Raw genomic sequence first — 25,566 nt, forward strand, 5'->3', positions numbered from 1 at the left:
AAACAAGTATTCCAGCAACATCACGACGGGGCACACCAGAAATGGGCTTCACACATTGTTACCATGTGGGGTATCGAACCCAAGCCTACGGCTTGACGTGCGAACACTGTCACTACTAGGCTACCCACCGCCCTCGAAACACAGAACCATACGTCACGCACTGTTGAATATGTTCTCTGTAAGCGTCACGTAACGTATGTGTCGGCTTTACGCTATCAGATGCAGAGGCATGTGTACTGAACAGGCACATCACATTACATCTCGTGTTTTAATTACGGAAGAGTTAAACCTGGAGAGCTTCACTTGCTACAGCTCACCTGGTGTTTAAACTATGTTTAGACAAGGCATCAAAATTACATAATTATATTTATCTAACAAATTTGAAGAAACAATTTTTAAACGTTTAAGGATCGCCCAGAAATTCATAAGGCTGAATGATATTTATGCATGATAAGTTAAACCGATTGATATACTAACCTGAATGTTTAGTCCCTTAGCTCACGTTTTGTACGTATTCCCGGTCTTGTTTTTGTTCAAGGCTAGAAGGCTTGGCATGAAGAACCGAATTTGAATTTGTTTAAATTTAAACAAACGACTTTGTCTTCGAAATGGAAATATTTGCATATCAGATCCTATAAATGGTTTCTATGCAGCTTGTTCAAATCGTCAACATCAAAGTTCAGATTGGTTTCCATGGCAATCGTACCGATATTCGGCCATTGTTCTTCCGACCCTGTGTATAATGTGACGATTATGGGCGTGTAGTTACCTCTTGTGGTGGGGTCTCACATGTGCATTCTGGTTTTGGTCTGTACTTTGATTACCATTTATATTTAACGACCTTTGTCATGTGTAATATATATAGACTTTGTATAAATATGCATTATAACAGAGATATGAATCACTGGATAATGGAGGCACCAAGTATAGGTATAGGTATTAGTTATGTTCCGACTTGCAGTATACCACGTGACTTCTTTTGGCCACGCCCCCAGCGGCTTGAGGAATACTGTATATAGAGAGGCGGTACCTAGTACTAAAAAAATCCGTGTGCGACATACGCTTGCAGTCGGAAAGCGCACGTTAAATCTCCAATATAAGTAAGTAAGGGCTCAAAACTCCCCATGAGTAAAGAGTAAGAAGGTCATTTTCGTAGAGTTGTAGTGTTTATGTTACTATACTCTTATCAGCTATTCCTATTTTTTCAAGGTAAGTCGTGATTGTTAAATCGGCTCTACCAGAGGCGTTCGTAAATTCTTCAAAATCATCATCATCATAAACCGTTGCAATGTGACCACGTGACCACGTGTATTTCCGACTTTGCCTCTGAAACAGCGAAATTAACGAAATTTGTCAAGGATAATCCAACAAATTGCCTCACACATATGACATCGCATCCATCCAAGGCATGGTTATATTTCCATGATAAACATATTCTTTTGTGTTTTCCTAGAGGGATATCAAATATTGTAGAGCGTTCAATGATATATATTTTTGATGTTTGGCAGGCAGCTACAGTAAAGGTGTCATGCACTTTACAAGTATTATAATTTCGTAACCGGCTGTAGTTGACTTCCTCGATAAAACATCAGCTGGAATCCGATGTCACGTGTATTGTTCACATCTCAGTTTAATGTTTGCATGGCTCACTTTATCCAAACAATTTCGAAACCGCTTTTTTGTCTACGTAGCATACGAAGTATTGCTGGGTGCGGCGTTAAACAACAATAAACAACAAACAAACAGAAACAATGTCAAATAATATGTTTTCGAGTTGCAAACGTGACCTTTTTAAGGTACCGTTTCCTTTGGAGTTGCTCATAATCTGAAAACAGTTGTTCGTTGAGGCAGTCTGAAAGAAGCTCAAGCATGAAGTCTCATTTCACTCAGTTCAGCGTTATAAATTGACACTAGTCCTGTAGTCCTTGCCAAACTACCCAATAGTTAAGGTATCATAAGGACTAGTAGAAATTGGCCATTTTTAAGGGTTTTGCAATATGTTATCATTATAAGGACTAGTGGACTAAAAATGTCAGTTTCTGTCCCTGTCAGTTACTAAGTTTTCACATTTGGAAAGTCCCAGCAACCTAATAGCTATGCTTGTCAAACGACTGGGTGGTTTGGTGGTCATGCTCGGTGACTTGCATAAAACATCAGTCACTGGTTGGTCTGGTCCTAACTCAATTAATTACAAGCGCCTGTCATAAAATTGGATTAGTGCTGAAGCGGCGTTGAACAAACGAACACTCACTCAGGCGACATATTTAACTCGTGAGCTATAACTCGTCAAAGCGTCTGTAAAATCACAATTAACACAGCTCTCAGATAATTTACATAATTGCTGTTTGTCACGAAAATTTAAAACCAGGTTGAAAAGAACAGAACCTAACTTCTGATAATGTCGTAATAAATTATTTGAAAAACGCACTCAAAATGTCTGTTTCGGAGACATTTACGTTTTCTTTTTGAGAAACAAGAAGCATGCTTCAAACAAATGCCTTTTTTGGACTGAAAGTTAGGCGATGATACTTGAAGCATACGTAAAAGGTATGAATGACAGTCAAGAAGTGCGACCTTTATGCTGTTTCTCGATTCGGTATAGGGCCGACAAGCTGACTCGTTAACAAGTCACGTCTTTGGGACAAGTTCGTAACCCTTAATATGACAACTCATTATTGAGTCTATCCTTAGCACTATGTATAACAGTCATCTACAACTTATAGGAAATCCACCACAACATACGGTCTCAATGCAAACCTATTTTGAAAAGGAAGTAAAGTCGATACCAGTAGCTTTCTTGGGATGTTAATCAATAGGAAGTAAGGGGGAATTTGCTACCCCCGGCTTCCATGGGCGTTAAACTACGGAAACGTAGTGGGGCTACGGTGAAATTTCTTTTTGTCTAAGTATCTCCTACGGAGGGCTTACTATCTCTTACGTAGGACTTAGTATGGCCTAGAATCACTATATCCTACGTAGGAGATACTAAGCCATACTAAAACATATCTGTATATAGACCCGTGAAGATCCGGGTTAAAATAGGTCTTTAGCAACCCATCCTTGCCGTAATTGGCGACTACGCTTCTAGTAAGAGGCGACTAACTTGATTGATGCATGTCATCGTATCCCGATCGCGTAGATAGATGCTCATGATGTCGATCACTGGATTATCTGGTCCAGACTCGATTATTTCAGCCCGCATTCGTATAGCTGGAATATTGCTGTGTGTGTGTGTGTGTGTGCGTGCGTGCGTGCGTGCGTGTGTGTGTGTGTTAATGATGTATATATATAGTGCGCATACAATATCGTATTTACCATGGCAACATGAAAATATGCTATTATTTTTGGGCTGTGACAGCATGCGTCGAATGACATGCCTACTTTCAACAGTAACCGCACAATAACAATGTTTCTATTTGAATTGCCTGTGTAATAGCAAGCCAATAATAGGTGACGAATATATACCATATATCACCTACATTGTCGCCACAAGCTGCCGTGCATGGGGCGGTTCACTGACGGAACACGATCAAAGCTCAAACCTGTCACGAATGTACCATATAAATTATTGAGAAAAGCAAAGTTGTCTAAACATTGTATTACACCCAGTTTAGGTCTTATCAATTTCCTATATACTTCGGACTTTCTTTTTCACTTCAACCACCAGCTGTCGCCAGCTGCTGTGTCACGTGATCATATACATTTCACAGATGCACGGTCAATCTATACATGTGATATACAACATATCATTTGACTGTGGAGTACCGTTATCTGGCTAAGCCTACCTAGACTCTCTTCATCATGCTTTACGCTTGCTTAACCGGGTAGGTAACAATGTTGATAATACTGTGACATTCTTAATTTGTTTTTGTTGATGAAGATAAACATCTTTAAATGCGCTGTTAGACACAATGACATATATGCGTGATATATGAATCCAATATTTATGTTATTAATCATCGGTGAGGTAAAAGGTGGGTTTGATGTCGCGTTCAAGATTATGGCACTTGTATAGTAACGTTCATGCACGTGTGTGTGTGTGTGTGTGTGTGTGTGTGTGTGTGTGTGGCTGCTTGTACTAGTCCTGAATAATCCCGATTTTACAGTGCTCGCCAACTGAGATACCATGTCGCAGTTTAAAATGAATACCCCACTCAGACACAGTATACCGACTCCGAGCCGACTTAATGCCGAGCGCCAGGCAGGGTAACAACAGGTACCATGTTATGACGCGGCCGATTTGATTGTATGTTGTGTTTAATTCTTAAAGAGGAGCTGTGTGCCTCGATGCACTGATGATATGGGTGACTCTGATACCCAGTGTCACAGTCTTAGGTGATTGAGGTGGTAAAATAATACCTGGCTTCGGCAATATACTTCGGCATACATAACGACTGTATTGTTGGTATAATTAATAACATGTAATTTGATGTACATAAACTACCTGGCATAAGAAAGTATACACCCATGTTTGGTAGCTAAAAATGAAACAAACAAGAAATGTTTATTCGATGGTGATGTATTTAATACGGATGCTGGGGCACGGGTGGCCCAGTCGTCTAAGGCGCCGCGATTCGCTGTGCAGAGTTGCGTCCCTTGGGCACGCCAGAAACCTATGATTGTTGGTTCGAATCCCTGTTCCTCCCGATCATGTTTCTAGGTTTGTCAGCACCATACCCGCTCGTGGGTTTCACCGAAGTGATGAACGTCTGTTCGGGCTTTCCTCCCACATTAAGCTGACACAGCGCGATATAACTGGAATACTGTTAAAAGTGGCGTTAAACCAAACTCTCTCACTCACTCACTCACTCACTCACTAATACGGGTGCCATAGTCGTGTTTTGAACCTTTAGGTGGCAGTGTTTCGGCGACTGTTTTCAGCCTAGTTACGTTTTGGATGTCAACTTCTTTATTATAAAGAACACTACGTTTCGGAGTATATACTTATCTGATAATGGAGAAAGTATATACACCGAAACGTTGCGTTCCTCCTAATAAAGAAATTGACATCCTTAAATTCTCTTCCTTATGTGTGTCACTTCTAAATGCCTTTCAAAGACTTAGATACGCTTTGATACATATATACACTTTGGGTCAAATCCAATTTTCAAATGTATAGTTTGTTTTGCCCTGCAGTTTTGTAAATCTGAAAAAGCAGGCAAAGGTTGCCTTGACTTGAATTTGCAAGTACTACGTGCATGGGCCGAGCCTGTTTCACTGTTAACGCTTCTGTGCAGATATAGCATGTGTTAGTTATTGGCTAGACAGATGTGCGTTGTATATATGTGTGGAATGTTTATATGGAACAATAATTGGAATCGATCAAATTATTTTATTATGAACAGGTAGGTGAGATCTGAAAGCCTCGGTCGAGGGGGATTGTAATCGCCCCCAAGGATATGTGACGACCTCTGCTGTCTGCCACGACGTTGTTCATATGCATGTACTTACTCGTGCATGGTTCGTGAATCATTCGGATTTTATTGCCAACGATTGCCCAATTTTCAGCCTGAATTATTCAGTGTATTATATCTTCATTCTGCTATGATACATATTTATCATAATAGACATAAGCACATGTGATAAATAATTATCATAATAGACAGAGGCCTGTGTGATAAATATTTATCATATACAATGTAGATGTAATACACTGGGCAATCGAGACATGTATCTGATTGCGGGTGATTCGGGAACGTTGATATATTACGTTCTGGTCATGTATATCATCGGTGTTCTGTCTTGAATGTATCTGAACCGCCGTCATATAGCTGCAATATTGCTGAGTGCGGCGTTAAAAAAACAAACAAACAAACAAACGAATGTATCTGAAACTGTTTAAACTATTAGGTCCACCACAGCTTGTATCGTTTACAGTTGGGGGGCACAGGTGGCCCAGTCGTCTAAGGCGCCGCGATTCGCTGTGCAGAGTTGCGTCCCTTGGGTACGCCAGAAACCTATGATTATGGGTTCGAATCCCGGTTCGAATTGTGTTTCTAGGTTTGTCAGCACCATACCCATGCTCGTGGGTTTCACCGAAGTGGTAAACGTCTGAGACCTGCATCACTTGGGGCTTTCCTCCCACATTAAGCTGACACGCAGTGATATAACTGGAATACTGTTAAAAGCGGCGTTAAACCCAACTCACTCATTCACTCACTCACTCGTTAACAGTTGGTGAAGCTCGGGACAGTGCATAACGAAAACACCGATGTACTAAGTTTTAACTGAGTGTTCTAATTCCACAAGACAATTTGACATAGGTAATTAATTACAGTGTCGAGGCAGAGACTTAACTTGGTAATATATTGATTAAAAAACACTAATAATACAACTAAATCAGTCTTTATTGTAAACAACAAACATCCTTTTATTTTAGCACTGCTGAAATACATTAGTGCAACTTCTAGAGTGCGGTTACCTCCCCCTGTCTACAAATATACAGGGGCTGTAATATATTGATTAACGTTCACGAACACAAACGATACAGATTATTTGCTTATCATATTTTGTAGTTGCTTTTCAAAAAGTCATGATTTATGTAATCCCTTCGTGAAAAGTCCATGATGTCTGATTAGGTAAACTGGAAATGCATTGTAATTTATTTACAAAGTGTTTTTTTTATCGTTTGGTTTAAAGTAAAATGTATTCACAAAGACACCAAGTATATTTTTAGAACGCCTTGAATTACAGCGTCCATATTATACATTATATTATAATAAAGAGCGGGAGACATTTAATGTGTTGGCACTTCTTTCGTAGTCAGCGGTATGGGCGTCTTTTGTGGTAAATCCCGCCCACAGCCAGGTATTACCCCTGCATTGTGCCTGTATAAGAACGTAACAAAACACGGGTTCACTTGATTCCAAACATATATCGTTCGGCGTTTTTGAACAAATGGTCTTCCATTGGAACAAAAGTTTTTCTCCCATTTATATTCTAACAACAAAAGTCAGTCTAAAGGGCTAAAAAATGAGCGCAATTCTCTACGGAGCCTGCGATTATCTCCCTTTGAATACAATGTGATTTAGCAATACTCGTTCATTGGTTTTGTTCGAAGCAAAAAATAAGCAAATTAACAGACAACTGCACCGTTCACGTAGATATATACCTGCATGTAGACACAATAATGCAATACATGCAATATGCAGTATAATGGAAGCCAACTTCCGAATCTTTACCGTTCTTCCAAACATACAGTGAACCCCCGTTAATCCGAACGATACAATTCCCGCTGAATTCGTCCCGATTAACAAATATCCACATCCACGGTAAATAAAATACCATGGATACGTGTTTCACAAAAGTCGGAACCAAAACAATAGTAATGACATAATGAATAAAAGACCTGTGAAGACCCGGGGTAGAATAGGTCTTCACAAACCCATTCTTGCCGTAAAAAAACGACTATGCTTGTCGTAAGAGGCGACTAACGGGGTCTAGGTGGTCAGGCTCGCTGACTTGGTTGATGCATGTCATCGTATCCCAATTGCGTGGATCGATGCTCGTGATGTCAATCACTGGATTGTTTGGTCCAGACTCCATTATTTACAGACCGCCGTCATATACAGTAAACTACGGTTATAACGAACTCGAAGGGACCACTAATTTTGATTCGTAATAACGGTAGTTCGTTATTAGCATATAAACAGCATTTATACAACAAATGGTCGAGACTAAAAATAAGTTCGTTATATCGGTCAGTTTGTTATAAGCGTATTCGTTATAACCGTAGTTTACTGTAGCTGGAATATTACTGAGTGTGGCGTTAAACAACAAACAAACAAATCTTAAGTGTAAAGAAGGTTTTCTTCAAAGAGTCAATGAAGAAGTCAATAGAATACTTTCCTTCCTGTTGTATTGTGTAGTTACTACACGTCTGTGACAACTATGTAGATATTACCTACTCAATAGCGCCATACATTGCTACTTAAACCTCTTGACATAAGTAAGCAAGATACAGAAGCATGATCGATATATTGACTGGGGTCTGTATCAAGTGAACAAGTCGTCGTGTATACGACAAGGGGCAACGCAGTGCACAGAAATTGACCAGTTTTGTCTTGCTTTCTCAGGAATATTGATATCTGTGAGTAAAGAGAAAAAGATTTGATAAAGTGTCATAACGATTTCAATATTACTTCTACCTCGGTGGGTTGTACCAGAGTGAACTGGTTGTGCTGGAGGCCGAGCTGTGGTGGAAATATACTGGTGCACGTTAGAGGTAAATGGATGCCCTTACGTGAAGCGTTTTGGTCGAAAAATTTAAAATAATTTTGTTTCATGTGAAGGGCAGATAACTCTAAACCACCTGCGCGACTGGGCTGTCGGTTTGTGCACACAAATTTCCGTATAGTTGTAAATACATTATCAATGTTCGTAGGTATCGCAAAATGCAATTACTATTTTTAAGTAGTTACGAATTCAAATAATTATTTGTATGGCTATTGAAAGTACATTTACACAGAAATTAATCGATTTGGGATAAAAAGAGGATATTTTTCAACGGCGGATCCAGCATTTTTCAAAGGGAGGGGTCCAAAAAATCAAAATCCTCTCTCAGATAAGTGTACTGGCTACAGCATACTACATTTGGTTTTCAAATTATTGGTGTACATGCACATATTTTCTTCAGTGGAAAACTTCAGTTTTGCCTCGATCAGTGATGTTGAGAATTGTTTTACAAACTGTCAACCACGCGCCTAATTTACATATAGGGAGCGGCGCGAGGTCTTAATGGTTTGGGCCATCCCAGTGTTTTTTGCCCGGAGAGCGGAAGGTCGGTGGTTCGATCACTGGTCGCGTCATACCAAAAGACGTTAACAGATGGTACTTGTTGTTATCCTGCCTGGCGCTCGGCATCAAGGGGCTAAACCAAGGACTGGTCAGCTTTGGAGTCGGTATACTATGTCTGAGTGGGGTATTTATGTAAAACAGCGGCATGGTGTCTCGGTAGGTTCGGCATAAAGCCGACATTAGTCTGGACTAGTCCCAGCAGCTGGACACACGCACGCACGCACGCACGCACGCACTCCATATAAGAGCAATTATGTTAAACGTTATGTTAAATCCCATTTCACCTCAACTCACATAAAGAACTCATTTAAAATAACGTACGCCGCTTCTAGAAACCTTCCATGGAATGTGTAACAAGGAACTATTTCGGGCCGCGTGTCACGAGCAGACACAATGACTAAATAATATTTTCAAGGACACAATACATTTCCTGTCATTCCCTGTCCGTTAAAAAGGTATGCGACTAAAGGTTACTTGCGTCGAACGAAAATCCATCACTGAAAACCCTAAAATGGAAATATAATGATTGAAAAATGGACATGTCTGTGTGCAGTGGAATTATTTCTGAAAACTGGGTCTGATTCTATTTTGTGTGCTTGAAAGGAGAATGCAATAGACGCATCACAATGCAGTCAATATGCAGGCGCACAACCTGGTTTACACGTGTGTTCGCGCAACACCTGCACGTGGTGAATAGCCCTCTCTGATTAGTCACTGCGTCATGGCGCGATGTCCTGCGCATAGCTATGAATCCAACGTGACCGGTGCTGAAATGCTTGAAGCTGATTGGTCAATCCATGGAAACATTATTCCTTTGTTGTTTAGACATAAAAAGTTTCGAAATCAGCCAACGAAACATTTGATTTGAATATTTATATTTGGCAATACGCTGGGCCTTGGTGGTCTAGTATACGTGCATAAAAGAAATGTATTATGATTTAATTTAATAACATCGACATCCTTGCTGACGGGGTTAATCTCTTTGGTCATGTGGACAAGGCGTCCCACCTCGGATCAGAAGGTCCGTGGTTCGAATCCCATCACGAGACTCGGAAATTTTATGGCCGCTACATTGGCGCCCAACGAGGGGCCGAGCACGTTCATATTAAATTTGAGCAAAATAAGCCTCAGTACCCTACTATGCGGCCCGGGACGTGCCTTCTGTTGACGGGGGAGTATGTAGCAGGGCGTGGAGTCATCCCACAGATGACATCCTTACCTTGTCAGCTTGCTGGCGGGGTTAACCTCTATGGTCATGTGGACAAGGCGTCCGACCTCGGATCAGAAGGTCCGTGGTTCGAATCACGGGACTCGGAAACTTTATGGCCGCTACACGTAGCAATATGGATACTTTGCCTATATATATGCATGTGGATGAGGGGCGTGTTATCATGTCCCGTGCACGTGCGGTTTGGGCAGAGTTGCGCGCCTTGGTCGTGCCGGAATGCAATAGTCATGGCTTCGAATCCCATAGTCGACCTGATTTTTTATGTTAGGTTTGTACACCATGTATATCCATGCTCGTAGTTTTACATCTAGACTGACATCTAGTCTCTGAAATGAACATATGTTGGGAGGTAAGAACAGCTGTTAAATTATAGTTATAAAATGTAATAAAAAGGACCCAGAGACTCTATTCAATTTCAGATACTGTAGTATTCTAGACTTGGCAAATAGTATAGACTTGCATAAATAGTTTACCTCCATATATTAAGCGTACACGCTTTGATACATCTCAGATTCTGTAAAAGCGGCGTTAAACAAAACTCACTCACCCACATATAGCACGTTTAAGCAATATCCTTACATCTACGAAAACAGTGGTCAGCGTTGATTAAAGAAGTTAAAATATTCCCAAATATCAAATAAATGAACAAAAACAATCGCCCAATAACGGGCATTTTATTGACTCAATTTTAGGGCCGTAAATGTCGCCCAATCAGGGACCATCTGTTCTCGCGCCTGTATTATGAATGCCCCCCAGATCTAATTAAAGCAAATCGGATGACGTAATTCGATTGTTCGGTGACAATGTAACACAGGTAGACAATTGGGGACATCATGTACCGCATCGATCAAGACATTGGAAAATTATACTGGTGGGGATATAGAGAAGGGTCATTTGAAATATCATCGATTATGTTGGTGAGGACAATGCTGTGCAAGGCGCGTTATAGCGAGGAGCACGTGGCTTTGTTCCCGAATACGAATGACAGTCGCATAGTAATGTGTCACAACTGATTCGGGATTTGATTAGAAGCTATTAAACATTCACGTTCAATATTTCAATAGTCGTAATAAATCCATATATTTATAAACACGTAGACGCCAAATCATGTCGTATTTTTAGTTCAGGGTATTTTTGAATTAATGTGATAGCTAGAGGCCTGTATTTTCGACGAATCTCGCTTTTCTTTGCCGAGTCAAACAGTCAGCGGTTTGACAGGAGAGATCATGGGCTGGGGTTTGATGAGGCGAAAGTCCTCACCTGCTGCTGATTATCACGTTAAAACGAGAACGCATCACCCAGACGAGCGAATGAACAGGGAACAAATAATTCGAGAAATTGTAGCTAAATTGAAAAAGAAAATGCAAAAATGCTTTAAAAAAATAAGAAATAAAAATATACGGAAATTATTATGGATTTTTCTGTCCGTTTATGCAGGATTTATAAATTATGTAATCATTTAAGAACCATGAAACAGAATCAAGAATTTTATTGTTCCGAACACCCTCGTAGGACAGGGTACAAACCATCTACATTCGGGAATAAATATAATTATAGACGTGAAAGGTAGATGTACATAATGTTCATTATATATAGAGATATTCCATTTTATGAATATATATTTTATTACATACATATTATATGTATTATTTCATTCCAGGTGCGTAAATATCTATACCTATCGTGGCACGCTGGCACAATTAAAAATGACGTAATTAATTCAACACGGGTTACATTCTATATCATATAGGGAAGGCACATGTGGTCAGTTGGTTGCGTTGTCCGAGCTGGACACGGGTAGATTACGGGGGTGGCTATCGTCATGTTTGTGTACGCTGACGTAATACTACATCACACACACACGACCCAACCCACACGCATCAGCCAGCCATGTGCAGAGGTGGTCGTCACGTGACCCTGACAGAAACGTCCACAACATACGTCTGTGGGGACGTGCTAGGATGAAGAGTGTGTATTGTAGCATGCCGGGGATATTTAGCAGCGGAAATACGCAATTTAAAAGGTGAGATATAGGCCTTACTTTAAAAACTACTGGTCGAAGAGGTTATTTTTAGTGCATATGTCTCGTAAACTACAACTTGGGTTAAAGTTTACGCAATTTATGGATAATTACTTCTTTATTTACTGTAAAGTCGTCGTTTCGGTTTAGATCCTTATAACGTAGTCTACTTTGTCATCTGTCAATGCCTCACAAACAATTAATATGGTATTAAATAAGGGGTACCTGTTGCTTGTCGTGTGCGGTATGATAAGTACAAATGATTATGCAAGCCTTTGTGTGAAATTTCAAAGTATATGTATTAAAAACTAGTCAGGTGCAAAAACATCTCTTCTACGTTTATGTTTCAAAATAAATAATTATGCGTAAATAAATCAATAAATGTATAAATAAATAAACATATTTTTGGAAACATAAAACACGTGGGAAACAACCAAACCGTAAACATTCGCGTGTGAAATGAACATTCCACTCCGGCAGAAACATCCCACGATTTCAAAATATTTCGAGTGTAGCAACCTGTCACGTTCGTTGCAATACACATCACAATGATTAAGGTGTGATTTCTAACAATAGCTCTCAAACACTCATCTCAAAGGCTCGCGACCCGCTCAAGGCGTGTGTATTTCTTTTCCGGGTATGCTATTCGGTGTTATAAACACCGTGGGTTGTATGTATGCAAATATCTCACCGCTCATGCGTAACATTGAACCACCCCCACCATACCGCAGCGAAATGACTGGTTGATACATTCTTGATTATGCACACAGCGAGGTCAATTTACAAATTATGCAAGGTCAGAGGTAAACATCCGGGTTTGCCAGGTCTGTTTTTGACCTCCATTGACTGAAGATCTGCTAATCATGTCTGGCCAATATAAGTAAAGATATAGGCTTGTTTGAGCGTTCGTAGAGTCGTCTGCTAGTGGATAATAGAGTATACACCGCCTCAGAAAGGATTTTATACTGCATTTGAGAGGTGAGTGGGAAATTTGTATTTATAACATGGCTCCGCAAACGAGCAAGTGCGCGTGAGATGAGGAAGACGAGCGCATCTCGCCGATATACAACATCTGCAGCAGCCCGGTGCCATGTCGTCTTGGATTCCAAAAATTGGTTCCCAGGCGGAAGAAAATGGTTTTATGGGAATGGGCATGCCTGCAACTTATTATGTTTGAATTTATACAAGCATATCGTTGTTTTGGTGGCGTATTTTGCTTTGTTTACAGATCATTTGGAGCCAGTCTGAACAATGGTTGGAACTGTTAGCTCTCGTGCTCGTCACGCCGGTTGACACATGATGACTAAACCCCCCCACACGTCATCTTGCCGTCCTTTACCAATCTTGTATTTATTTCTGTTGAAATCCACTTATTTGCCATTCAGAAACATTTCTTATCATGTACGCGAGGCGTATGAATCGCATCTGATGCCAAGAGATGAAAGCGTCAGTGGGAACCAGTGGCTATGATTCATACGTTTCAAAATGGCTATGCCGTAACGAGTGGACCGGCGTCTGCAGGCATACTTACACCATACACAATATCAAAAGATGGGTTTCTGGGACATTATGGAAATCAGACGGAATAATATTTGTGTAAATATCCAAACGTGTGATATTTAAATCGGTTATTTGTGTATACGTAAAATGTAAACAATGAATGTAAACATTGTTATAGATCAGTTGATCAGCATTTAACATAGATCAAATTATGTATCATAGCTGCACAAAATTAATCAAATATAGCTAATTTATTGTGAATATTTTTTCGTTTCAGAATTTTTTAATATAAATTTTAGAAAAAAAATGAACAATTGATATTTTTAGGACTTTGGACCCACACACTTGTGTGGGAATATTAGGTGTTCCTATCACTAAGTAAAACAGTGTTACACAATCTGTAACAGAAGTATCAGTCCAAGGGGAGATAATCTTGCATCCAGTGTTTACCTCCGTGACACTGAAATGGTTGGACGTGAAGGAAATTGTTGGAAGTGGTCTAGATCATAGATAAGAGGTATTGGCTGAGGGACGAGATCAAAGGCCATGCTTAATCACCCAATTGTGTTGGTATGTTTGTGAATGAAAGATAGAATAGCTTATGAAAATTGAAATGTCTTTAACAAATCTAAAGCTTGTTTTCGGAAAAGGTATGCTTGTAAACAGGAATATGAGGGACTTAATAGGTTAAAATTTTGAAGTTTGTTTTCCCATTTTGCCCCATTTGATATTGAACATTTGAAATATTTTTTTCCTTTAATATTTATTACTTAATATTTGTTTTGTTAATATAAAGACAACTGAAGTATGAAATAGTGTTCTGATTGTCTTTTACCTGGACTTAAAATGTTTACTATTGTAGGCAATTTAGTCAGTTACCAAAAACATGTTCTTCAACAATTAATATGAAAGATTTTAGATAGTTGTCAGATACAGGTTTTGCTACCATTGGACCCTAATGGTGAGATCCATGTCATCAGAATAGCAATAAATGTTTGATTTAACCCAAATGTTGTGGAATGTTTATGGATGTTTGCCATCATTCGTCTTTAAGTGGACACATGCCTATTTTCCCAATATTTGTAATTAAAACCGAATACCTTCCCTGGCTTTACAAGCTGTCAGCCCAGTCTGGTCACTGTTCACTTCATGTAAACTCATCACAAGATTATCAACACATTAATTACTGGACGTCTTGGCTGACGTGCATCTCCATTTAAAACTCATCCTGCTGACAACTGTTTATTTTTGTATTCAGAATCGCAGAAATAAAAGTACATGTAGAACCACGGTCAGGGAGGGCAGGGAAATAGATAAGTAAGACAGATAAATAAATAAGTTTTGCTCGTGTTCTGGAGGATCCGTCTTCAGTCGTCATTTCTGCTGATGACCGCCTCTGTGGTCTATTGGTAGAGCGTCCGCCTGGAGAGCGGAAGGTCCGGGGTTCGATCCCCGGCCGCGTCATACCAAAAGACGTTAAAAGATGGTACTTGTTGTTACCCTGTCTGGCACTCGGCGTCAAGGGGGCTAAAACAAGGACTGGTTGGCTCGGAGTCAGTAAACTGTGTCTGAGTGGGGTATTCATGTTAAACTGCGGCATGATATCTCAATGGGCGAGCACTATAAATCGGCATCAGTCCAGACTAGTACAAGCAGCCACACACACGTGCATGCACGTCGCTATATGTGCAATAATCTTGGACGCGACGTTAAACCCAGTTTCACCTCACCTCATTTCTGCTGATGGACATCTGTGTTTAGTTTCTGCAGGACAGTACATGCTCAATGTTCAGTTTATGTTACAGTTTGTGTAACAGTTTGTGTAACAGTTTGTGTTACAGTCCTTGTGTAGCCACGCTTTGTTTTTCGATGTTCAGAATCCAAAAGTCACAATCAAAAAATATTATAAAATTAATTTGAATGTAATTTTATTTGCGTGACTGCACTGTTGTCATGGTTATTGATTGATTTGAAAAATAAACCTATGTTTGATTATGGTTAACAGCTTTTGCTGAGCAGTAATCTTGATTCAGTTGAAATAAAAATACACTTCTGTAGCATACATTATACTTGTAATACTTGTACAATGCATTGATTTATATTAATACTTTTAATTATATAGTTAAAAGTTGCTTTCATTTTGTATTATTTTTAAAGTTGTTTCTTTTTGTTTTAATTTCCATTGAATATGGGGCTGTTTGGTGAAAAAACAAGAAATATTTACACAATTTTTAAATTTAATTTCTGAAAGTTGCTCTTGGCTCCAGTTGGTCAAATCTGTAAATGAAAAACTTAAATGATTATCACTGAAGTCTCCTTTCATGCTAATTTGAAAGCTGTTGTCATTCATTACTGCATATTTGTTATTTGTTATATATGTACATGTTTTAGATATTTAAAAAATAACTTTGTCAGGTGTTATTGGAATAGAATGGATTATACATGGTATACAACAATTTTAACAAGCCATGCTGTTCTGAATGACTCCGTTTCATGTATGGTATGGTATATGGGTAACAATATGGTATGGTATATGGGTAACAATGTGGTATGGTATATGGGTAACAATATGGTATGGTTTATGGGTAACAATATGGTATACTGTTTTCAGGTGATACCAATTTTCTCATTTGATGGGTTTACAGTGAAGTTTATTATATTCAGCGACTCCCATATTTTTATTATTACATAAATATGTAATATCCTTTTGATATAATTATTTCATGTATATTATATTTAAATATTGTTTCATAAACTATTCAAAAAGAACAAACAGTTTTCTCCAGTGAGCACCTGCAACAACCTGCGGTCAGTTCTAAGTTCTAATCATGTAAGGAGGCTTGTTCCAGACATATTTTTGCCAGCTTGCAAAAAAAGGAAACTCGGTTCAAATTGTTGGGGAAGTCTTTTCCCATGTTGTGGAAGGGTGGGAGTTATTTTCTTTTCTTGCTGGAATGAAACGCAAGCCATACCCAAGATGAGGACACAGCCTTTACACTGAGGCCACTGACAGATCCATTGACAGACAGGTTAGCATGGCGGAGGTCGGGGCACTGTGTGTTGTAGGGTAGGGGGGGCGTGTCATGTTCTGGGAGCTATGATGGTGGGAGTTGGGGGAGGGGTGGGGACCTTGTCATATTGTGGGCTAGGGGTATTGATACCTTGCACATGTCTCTAAGGCAATAATAATTAGTTTAAATCATAAGTTCTAGAATATGTAAATAATAAGAACATGTTGTGCTTATAAGAGACTGGAGTCCTTGCACTGTCCACATATTTGACCTGCCTGTTGAGAGGATAGAGTTATTGCACATCCATGAACATTTCTTTCAGTACAGCCTTAAAGCAAGGCTAGGGTAGGGATTGTACAGGTTTTTGGGTCTGTGCTATGATAAAGTGGAGGTCTTTCGTCCTTGGTGGAATTCTGTATTTGTATTGTATTGTTCTAGACAGTCTACATAGTTAGAGCAGAGTTAGATCGTATTTAAATAATCATGTTGGCATATTTATATGATTGTTTATATTATTGTTCATAGATTTGTGTACTAAGGGTTTTGTATGGGGCATATTTGTATGATTGTTTATATTATTGTTCATAGATTTGTGTACTATAGGTTTTGTATGGGGCATATTTGTATGATTGTTTATATTATTGTTCATAGATTTGTGTACGAAAGGTTTTGTATGACAAGCTTAACCCTTGCTTGCCAGAAAGAGCTTGAAACATGTTGATGTGATGTACAGCGATACTGAGTCATTTATCCCTGGTGTTCACTGATTTCTGAACTATCAACACATGGTAAGATGGGGCGTGATGACACGCAACCAGCCAGCCTTGCACCAAACAACCAGCTCAGCTGTAGAAATTAATATTTTTAAAGACTAGGGCACCAGTGGAAACTTTACTAGTCCTCCACATTTCTAGCTCGTCCTGCTTGAAAGAACAAAACTGTTTGCTATGTTTACATTTTCAGTTTTATTTAGTTCAGTTTGTAGCAAAATTGAATCATTGAGAACTTGTTCAGAGTAACACACTTTAAACGCTACTGGTCTATGAGGACTACTATTGTTGGATTTTAACTTAGCCTTGCTCCAAGGCTGTACTGAAAGAAAAGTCTATGGATATGTAGTAATTCTATCCCCCTAATAGGCAAGTCTAGTCACACTCACTCACTCACTCACTCACTCACTCACTCACATGGTACAGTGCTGCCTATTGCAATGACTGATGTCATCATATTAATAACTGGGATAATTGTCTACAGTTCTCAAGTGATAATTCTAACATCACCCTGTATTGTCTGTGATAATGTCACATCACATTTTTCAGCATGCCTGAAAGTACTCGCATACCAACAAGCCCAGGGACCATCTCATAATGTGTCTGTTTATTTAATATACTCTCTTACAAATCAAACCAATTGAGGATACACTTTGTAATATATATCAAGTAGTGTTATAATGATAATGCAGTTTAAGCAACTGGGCCAAATTTGATTAAAATGCATTAAATGGAAAATATGTTTTGGTGATGGCCCCCACTAGCATGGTAGTGCTCAAGCACACCCTGACATTTTCGATTGTTTTTGTTGTCATTAAGCTGAGAGCCGTGACACAGTTAGAGGCTAAATTAATATGATCTAGTATTTAGGACGTTGCTTTGTGGTACTTGGAGTATTGGAGTGTTGAACTGAGTAAAGGCGAATTGAATGTATTATCTGACGTTAAACGGGCCTTGAACTGTTTCCTTGAACAAAAATGAAAAGTGACACTCAACTCTTATTTGTTTTGCATTTAGTGCCTTATAATATGCTGAAAAACAGTTAGGAATCATGAATCCTTTTTGGGGTGTTTTTATAAGATTGTGTAGTCAGTCTTAAAAATATCCCCAACAATATTCATGATCCCTACCGGTAACTTTCTGTTGTGAAATTACTGATAATTTATGTTACTCATGTGAAAAAATAAATTTGCGTTTGTGATCTTACAAATTAACTTGTACATGTTCGTGATGTAAAAAAATATGTTATCTGTATGGATTCAGGGAGTTTGGTCCAAACATTTTGAGTGCTGCCTGTGTATGCATGGGATGTTTAGTAGTTAAGTATTTCATGCTTGAATAGATATTTAATGAATAAACTTTATATGATTACAGTGAGAAACGTAGAATAAACGAAAGAAAGAATGACTATGTGTATCCATCAATTAGGGTGTGCCTCTCTCATATCTATGTGTGTGTGTGACTTGATAAGTAGATTGCCCTAAAACCTAAAACCAAAAAAATATTTTGAACACAGATGTCTGATTTTCAAATGATATGTTGAAACTGCCTGCAAGCATGGTAGACCAGCATGTTGCATGTGTGCCTTGGAAAATACCTGCTACGCAAAGTCACTCTGAGGGGAAGTACCGTAAATAGAAATCTGGTACGTTGCCAGAAAAACGTGAAAGTTTCTAGTGAAACGCATCACTCTTGGGGAAGGCGCAGGTATGGCAGGCAGGTAGAGAAATAACTAGCGGTTTGCACTGGCAATAATGTGGCATATGAAGAAATGTGACATACTGCGAGGTACATGTACTGAGTCATGGCGTAAAGCTGCTGTCACTGGAGAAGTAGCAGCCAGCTGTGGGGCTAGGGGGTTGAGGGGGGTAGGGGTAGATCAGGGAGGTGGGGGGTTGATTGGCAGGGTAGACCTGGGGGGTGAGGTAGATGAGGGAGTGAGGTAGGGGGTGGATTGGCAGGATGGACTTTGGGAGGGGGGGGGGGGAGCAGCAGGTAGAGGGTAGACCTTGGAGATGAGGGATTGATTGTCAGGGGGTGGACCGTGGGTTGGGGTGGGGGAAGGCAGGGGCGAGGAGGGTTGTAAGACCCGGGAGAGTGTGAAAGGCTAGACCTGGGTCGAGGAGGGTAGTCCTGGAACGTAAGGGTGTGGTGGATTAGCTGGGTGGATTGGTCATTTCTTGGTGTGTTGTCCAAACTGCACAAAATTGCTTAAAATAAAATGCAATCAAATGTTTACAAAATTTCCCCCCAGACCCCCTAGACTTTTCCTCTTCTTTTTTTCAGGGAAAACCTGCTCACATCCCTGTATGTAATTATGAGCATTAATAAGTAGAGGCATATTAAAAAGATAATAACAGATATAAGAAGATGATAACCTGTAATTGGCAAGAAAAAATATATGAAACACTATTAACTACTCCCAGCTCAACAAGTACTCAGGAAAAACAGCTTAAAATTGTCAATTTTAGGCAGTTTGCCATCTGTATGCTACTGTCCTACAACTACTTGAATGATTCTACTAGTAGTACTACAACTACTTCTAGGTGTCAACACCTGGGTGTATATGGAGTATACGATACCAGCTGGTTAACACATACTACAGTTGGTGGATATCTAAGAGGCTTGATCATTGTATACACAGCCCTAAGTGGAGGATAATACTGTTGTTGCCTCGGTGATGTAACGTTTGCCTCACAACTGCTGACAGTTTCCTTAATCTGGCAGTATTATGCAGCTAAGCCGACCAGGTAACCGGTATTCATGGGAAAATTGTTGTTTTTGTTAAATATTTTCCTCATGGAATATGGGGGTGTTTGCTATTCATGGGAATAGTTTAGGAGCACCAGAAGGCCACTGTAGTGTCAGAGCCGAGGAATAAGGAGAATAGTGGCGTAATGGGAATAGGCTCTTCATCCAGTTTATGTGATTTCCTTTGAATGAGGATAATGGACTATTGTTATGAGATGACATGTTTTCAGTCTAAGGGCAGTGTGTGGTCAGGTCAGCTGAAGTGCCACAATTCATGGTGCAGAGTTGTGTCCCTTGGGTATGCCAGAACCTATGATCATGGGTTTGAATCTGGCTTGCTATGATTCTATTTTTTTTGTTTTCTCTTTTTTCTTTTATTGTTTTTAAAAAGAAGTACCTGTTACATAAAATGTGAAGCCCATTTCTGGTGTCCCCCGCTGTGATCTTGCTGGAATATTGCTAAAAGCGGCGTAAATCCATACTTCCTAGATCACTGGACCATGCCCCCAAACAGTCCTTATGACAAGTTTACATGGTATTTGGAACCATGACCATGATTACAATTAAATTTGAATTTTCAATGGAAAGTTTTCCTGAATCCTGAATTTAGCAGTATTGCAACCTGATGAGGTCGCCATGATGTAAATGAGAACTCCTCTCCTTGAGAATGAAAGCATTTATCATAAACAAAAATACTTTTTGAGAATAAAAACATCCTTAGAATGTATGATTTATAGACCAAAAAATAATTACCTATCAGAATGTGCACAAAACATGTACTCGTATGCCATGGAAAAAAGCCGAATCTAATCTTGTGCCTAAAAAATCGGCTTTAAATCAACCTCACGCCTATAGACCCCCAAACTCCTTTGGACCAACAGCTGGGTCATATTGATACCTATGTGTATTTCTGTACTGCTTATATACACATCACGCTAGCTTTGTGGTATACACTTTTGGTTCCTAATGACTTATGGGCCTATATCACACCGTGAGTCATAATAGGCTCATCAGCCATGTTGAAACTATTTACCTCACAACTGTATTTGCATTTTCTTTAAACACCCACTTTGACAAAGATCTCAATGCCACCCTGGCGTAAACTGAACCATATGACCTGTTTTACTTCAGATTTAAATGTCAAAATATGCTTAAAATGTCAACAATGATTAAGATTTAATTCACATTTACATGTATGTCTGTAAACTCCCTTCTAATGAATGTAAATGAAATCAAACCTTGTTTATTTTGGTTTGACACAATTGAAGTTTATAGAACCTGAAATATACTGGTATAACTTGTTGAAGTATATCATAGTATAAATAATCAACTCTTTTGCAAAACTGAAAGAACTTACATCACGTTACAATTGCTTTGAACACCTCTCTCGACCTATCACCAGTGTTAGAAATTGGCACTAGTCCTGTAGTCCTTGCCAAAGTGCCAAATAGTTAAGGTTTCCTATGGACTAGTAGAAAAGTGCCATTATTAAGGGTTTTGCTATACGTTGTCATTATAAGGACTAGTGGACTAAAACAGTTAGTTTCTATCGCTGCTACCACCCTACTGCTCTCCTCACAACTTGATCAATGAAACCTTGCTACTGTCTACCTCACCACTGATGATGTGTTCATTAATTTAGGAGTACAAATGCTTGGGTTGAGTACTGCAGAGTCTGACATGTTTAGTAAACATTGTGATTATTGATCTGTGGCTAGTGTGTAGGGAGGAGATACGAGGATTAGTCACCTGGCAGCCGAGGTGGTGTATTGATGAATCACAGGATGCTGTTACACTCAATAGATGGCTGGTGTCATGAATGAAGTGGAACTTAACAGGCTACTTACTGGCTTATTAGAACAAGTGGAGGTCAGTTGGGTGGTCCGGTGGCCTGGATGTTTGCTTGTCGTGCAGTATGTCACCTTAATTAAGCCCCTACGCTGAAGACAGAGTCGAGTGATATTATTTCTACAGCCTGGAAACTAGTGCTCATGTATTCAGTGTTAAAATCTATGTGTTCAAGATTATTCCATATGTGTGTGTGTGTGTGTGTGTGTGTGTGTGTGTGTGTGTGTGTGTGTGTGTGTGTGTGTGTGTGTGTGTGAGAGAGAGAGAGAGAGAGAGAGAGAGAGAGAGAGAGAGAGAGAGTGTGTGTGTGTGTGTGTGTGTGTGTCTGTGTGTGCAGTAATTTGGACAAATTTTATAGTGCCAGGCCACTGAGGTAACTTGAAACAGTTTTAACACAGGTACCTCTCTCAGACACAGTGTACCGGTACTCCAAGCTGACCAGTCCAATTTTATCCCCTTAATGCCAAACATTATGTTAGTTCTCTCTTGTCATTTTCAACCCTTTGTGTCTGTAGACCTTGTTCCTTGCTACCCAAGGGCACATAACTCTAAACACATTCCACCCATGTGGAAGCATAGTTTGTGAGGCAAATGAACCTTGATTTACAATTTTTGCAAGAGAAAAAAACAGCTATGATTCAACCCAAACAATAAAAGTAAGACATTTCGGGAGGTCTTCCGGTTGTTACAGTCCATTATATGAAGTAGGGGGATGTATCAGGGATAGAATTACTCATTCTTGAGTTTGAAATACTCAACAGTTAGATTTACTGGTTTCATGATACAGTGCGAATATGTTGGACAATGAGATTTGACACAATTTGATGAAGCAGCGCATCCAAGTCATGAAGATTCAGTAACAGTGGGATTCAGTGCAGAAGTGATTCATATGAGAATCTTGGCTCCCTGTATGTTTTTGTTTGTTTGTTTGATGTTTAGCGCCGCACTCAGCAACATTCCAGCTATCATGACACTTATACGACACCCCAGTGTTTAGACCGTCTTCATGGTTTAGTGGAAGAGCGTCCGTCCGGAGAGCGGAAGGTTGGGTGTTCGATTCCCGGCTGATTCATACCTAAAGACGTTAAAAGATGGTACTTTTTGTTACCCTGCCTGGTGCTCGGCATTAAGGGATTAAAAAAGGACTTGTCAGCTCTATGCTGTGTGTTAGCAGGGTATTAAACTGTTAAACATGTTTAACTGTGGTGTGGTATCTCAGTGAGCTAGCACTATAATTCGGCATCAGTCCGGACTAGTACAAGCAGCCACACACACACACACACACTCACACGTGCATGCACATCACTATATACGTTAAACCCAATGTCACCTCAACCACCCATCGTAATGGAGTCATATGATGATCAGAACAATGCAATAACACATTAATTTGGTAAAAATAACATAACTTTAACATGTTAAATCAGTCTGTGTGTTGTCAAGAAAAAAAATAATGTTATTGCTATGAACCTCTAGCTTTCATCTCATGTGCCATTAATCATTTAATGCCCTAGGGTCCATTTGAAAATATTGTATTGACTACAAGAGGATGTAAGGGATAGCTGAATGCCTCACTGACGACAAGGCCACGCGAAGTGGCACTGATGATCCCTCGTCCAAATAAGGGGGGAATTATCACAGGGATAACTGTTGCCACCAGATGGCAGCCAGACCACTGCCAGCCAATAACTGCTCCCTTTGCATTGTCGCACAATGATTGCTCCCTTGGTGATTGTGTTGCAGTCAAGCATGGCATGATGTCATGCTAGCAAGAGAGTCTCCACAAGGTTGCTCAAGCTATTGCTATGCCTTAAATTAAATATTCATGAGAGACTTAAAAGAACGAAATCTTTTTGATCGATTAGAAGCTGATTATGTTCACAATTGCAAATGTCAAGACATTGTAGTCTTGAGTCTTTTTTATGTCACAACATTTATACAATCAGCCTGGCACATAAATCATACAATTTAGCGTAATATTTTAATAATTTAATATTTTTTTCATTTACTCATTGTAATTAACAGTATTAGAGATTGACAATTGTTTTTATAGGATAACCATTAAATGAATGATTTCATTTAATATTTGTGAAGTAAATCATGCAAGGATTTTATCAACAAGTCAATGATAAACCATGTATTGATAACGTGTCATAATTAGGGCTAATTTTATCTCATGAGAGCACACAGGCATGGGGACGGCTAACAGGATATTACTATGGTTATCGATAATTCCCATTGCTGCAAATGATCCTAACAGTAAGAACCAATATTCCTATTAATATGAACTAAAAATTTAACAAGGCTGAAAAAATAGTAGTTCCTCCAATGGAGCGTAGTGCTACAGCCTACGGATAACTGTATTCCCTATCTGAATGATATGACTCGTATTCCACACTAAGCTCTGGAGTACAATGGAGCCAACATTGCTACTCACTATCATTAATATGCAATCATAGCTATAAATTACTGATGAAAGCATGAGTCATGGAATACGTTGTTGACAGCGCATCAGGTAGAGGCGTCGGTTTCGGTCAAGCAGAGCAGCAGTAAAGTGGACGAAAGCAGCTATTGACATTGATTACCGTGAAATGATTTGAGTGTTAATGACTCGTGAGATAGTATTTTGGTGTTCAGTGGAAGAGGAAAGGTTTAGTCATATCAATGTGTTTAAGCTTTATATTGCATGACTAGGCTTAGTTCGTGGATTGATATTTCAGTTTTATGATTTTTTAATGCCTTTGATTGATAGAATATTGTCTTTGATGATATTCAGTGGTCCATTTCTATGGATTAATATGTTATGAGGGAAAGAAAGGAAATTGTCAAGGACTATGGTTTGATGTTACAATCAAGTTTGAAGGGTGTCGGTTTCAATTAAAATTCATGACGAGACTTTGCTTTAGTTGATAGTAAACTGACACTTAATCATTTAAAACAGCTGATTATTCAAGTTAACTGGATTTCTATTTTAATGTATTAAGCGTGTTAAGTGAACGAGGTCTGCAATTGGGATTTGAAACCTGATCTGAGGCAATCAGTGAACAAACATGGGGGATAATGTTCATAGTAATGAAAAATATATCTTTTGTTATCTATTTTCCATCACATTTAACACAGATATCGATATATTGTACCCATTAGAAATGAACAGAGTAAAGCCAGGACAAATTGACTACTTATTCTTCCCAATCACCTTTTCTTCCGAAGAAAATGTTAGTGTTGAACTGAAACATATTCAACTATTTAAACCCCTACCTCGTTCAAAATGTTTGCCAAAATTAAGATGTATGGACACTCTGATATGCTCTGCAAAAGATAATCTAAGATCTAAACGCAACAGTAGCTCAGCATGACTTCCATTAATGAGGGATGGTAGGGTAGTTGAGTAGTTCTGGTTGTTGCTTGTCACACCGAAGACCCGGGTTCGAATTTTTGGTTTCCTTCACCACTCGCTTGCTCGCTCACTCACTCACTCACTCACTCACTCCTGTGATATGGGGCATAATTGTGAAAGCTGTAACTCACTCACTCACTCACTCCTGTGATATGGGGGATCATTCTGAAAGCACTCACTCACTCACTCCACTCCACTCCACTCACTCACAAACCCACCCACCCACCCACTCCACTCCGCTCCAC

At 39.4% G+C, this 25,566-nt stretch overlaps 1 protein-coding gene across 4 annotated transcripts in view; it reads left to right on the forward strand.

The window, feature by feature from the left end:
- The window catches only part of LOC139464942 (ras-associated and pleckstrin homology domains-containing protein 1-like), a 218,761-nt gene that overhangs the window by 1,835 nt on the left and 191,360 nt on the right, over nt 1–25,566 (forward strand). For 2 of the 4 annotated variants that reach the window (XM_071246560.1, XM_071246563.1), the window contains exon 1: nt 11,986–12,047. The exons of 1 other annotated variant lie outside the window; for it this stretch is intronic. In XM_071246560.1, coding sequence (XP_071102661.1) covers nt 11,986–12,047 — 62 coding nt within the window. Of the gene's footprint in view, nt 1–11,985; nt 12,048–12,886; nt 13,023–25,566 lie in introns of those variants that run through there. One more of the 4 variants, XM_071246561.1, reaches the window with a different exon arrangement.

This window comes from Haliotis cracherodii, unplaced genomic scaffold, assembly GCF_022045235.1.
Source record: "Haliotis cracherodii isolate W230 unplaced genomic scaffold, xgHalCrac1.p SCAF_17, whole genome shotgun sequence".
Taxonomy (NCBI): Eukaryota; Metazoa; Mollusca; class Gastropoda; order Lepetellida; family Haliotidae; genus Haliotis; species Haliotis cracherodii.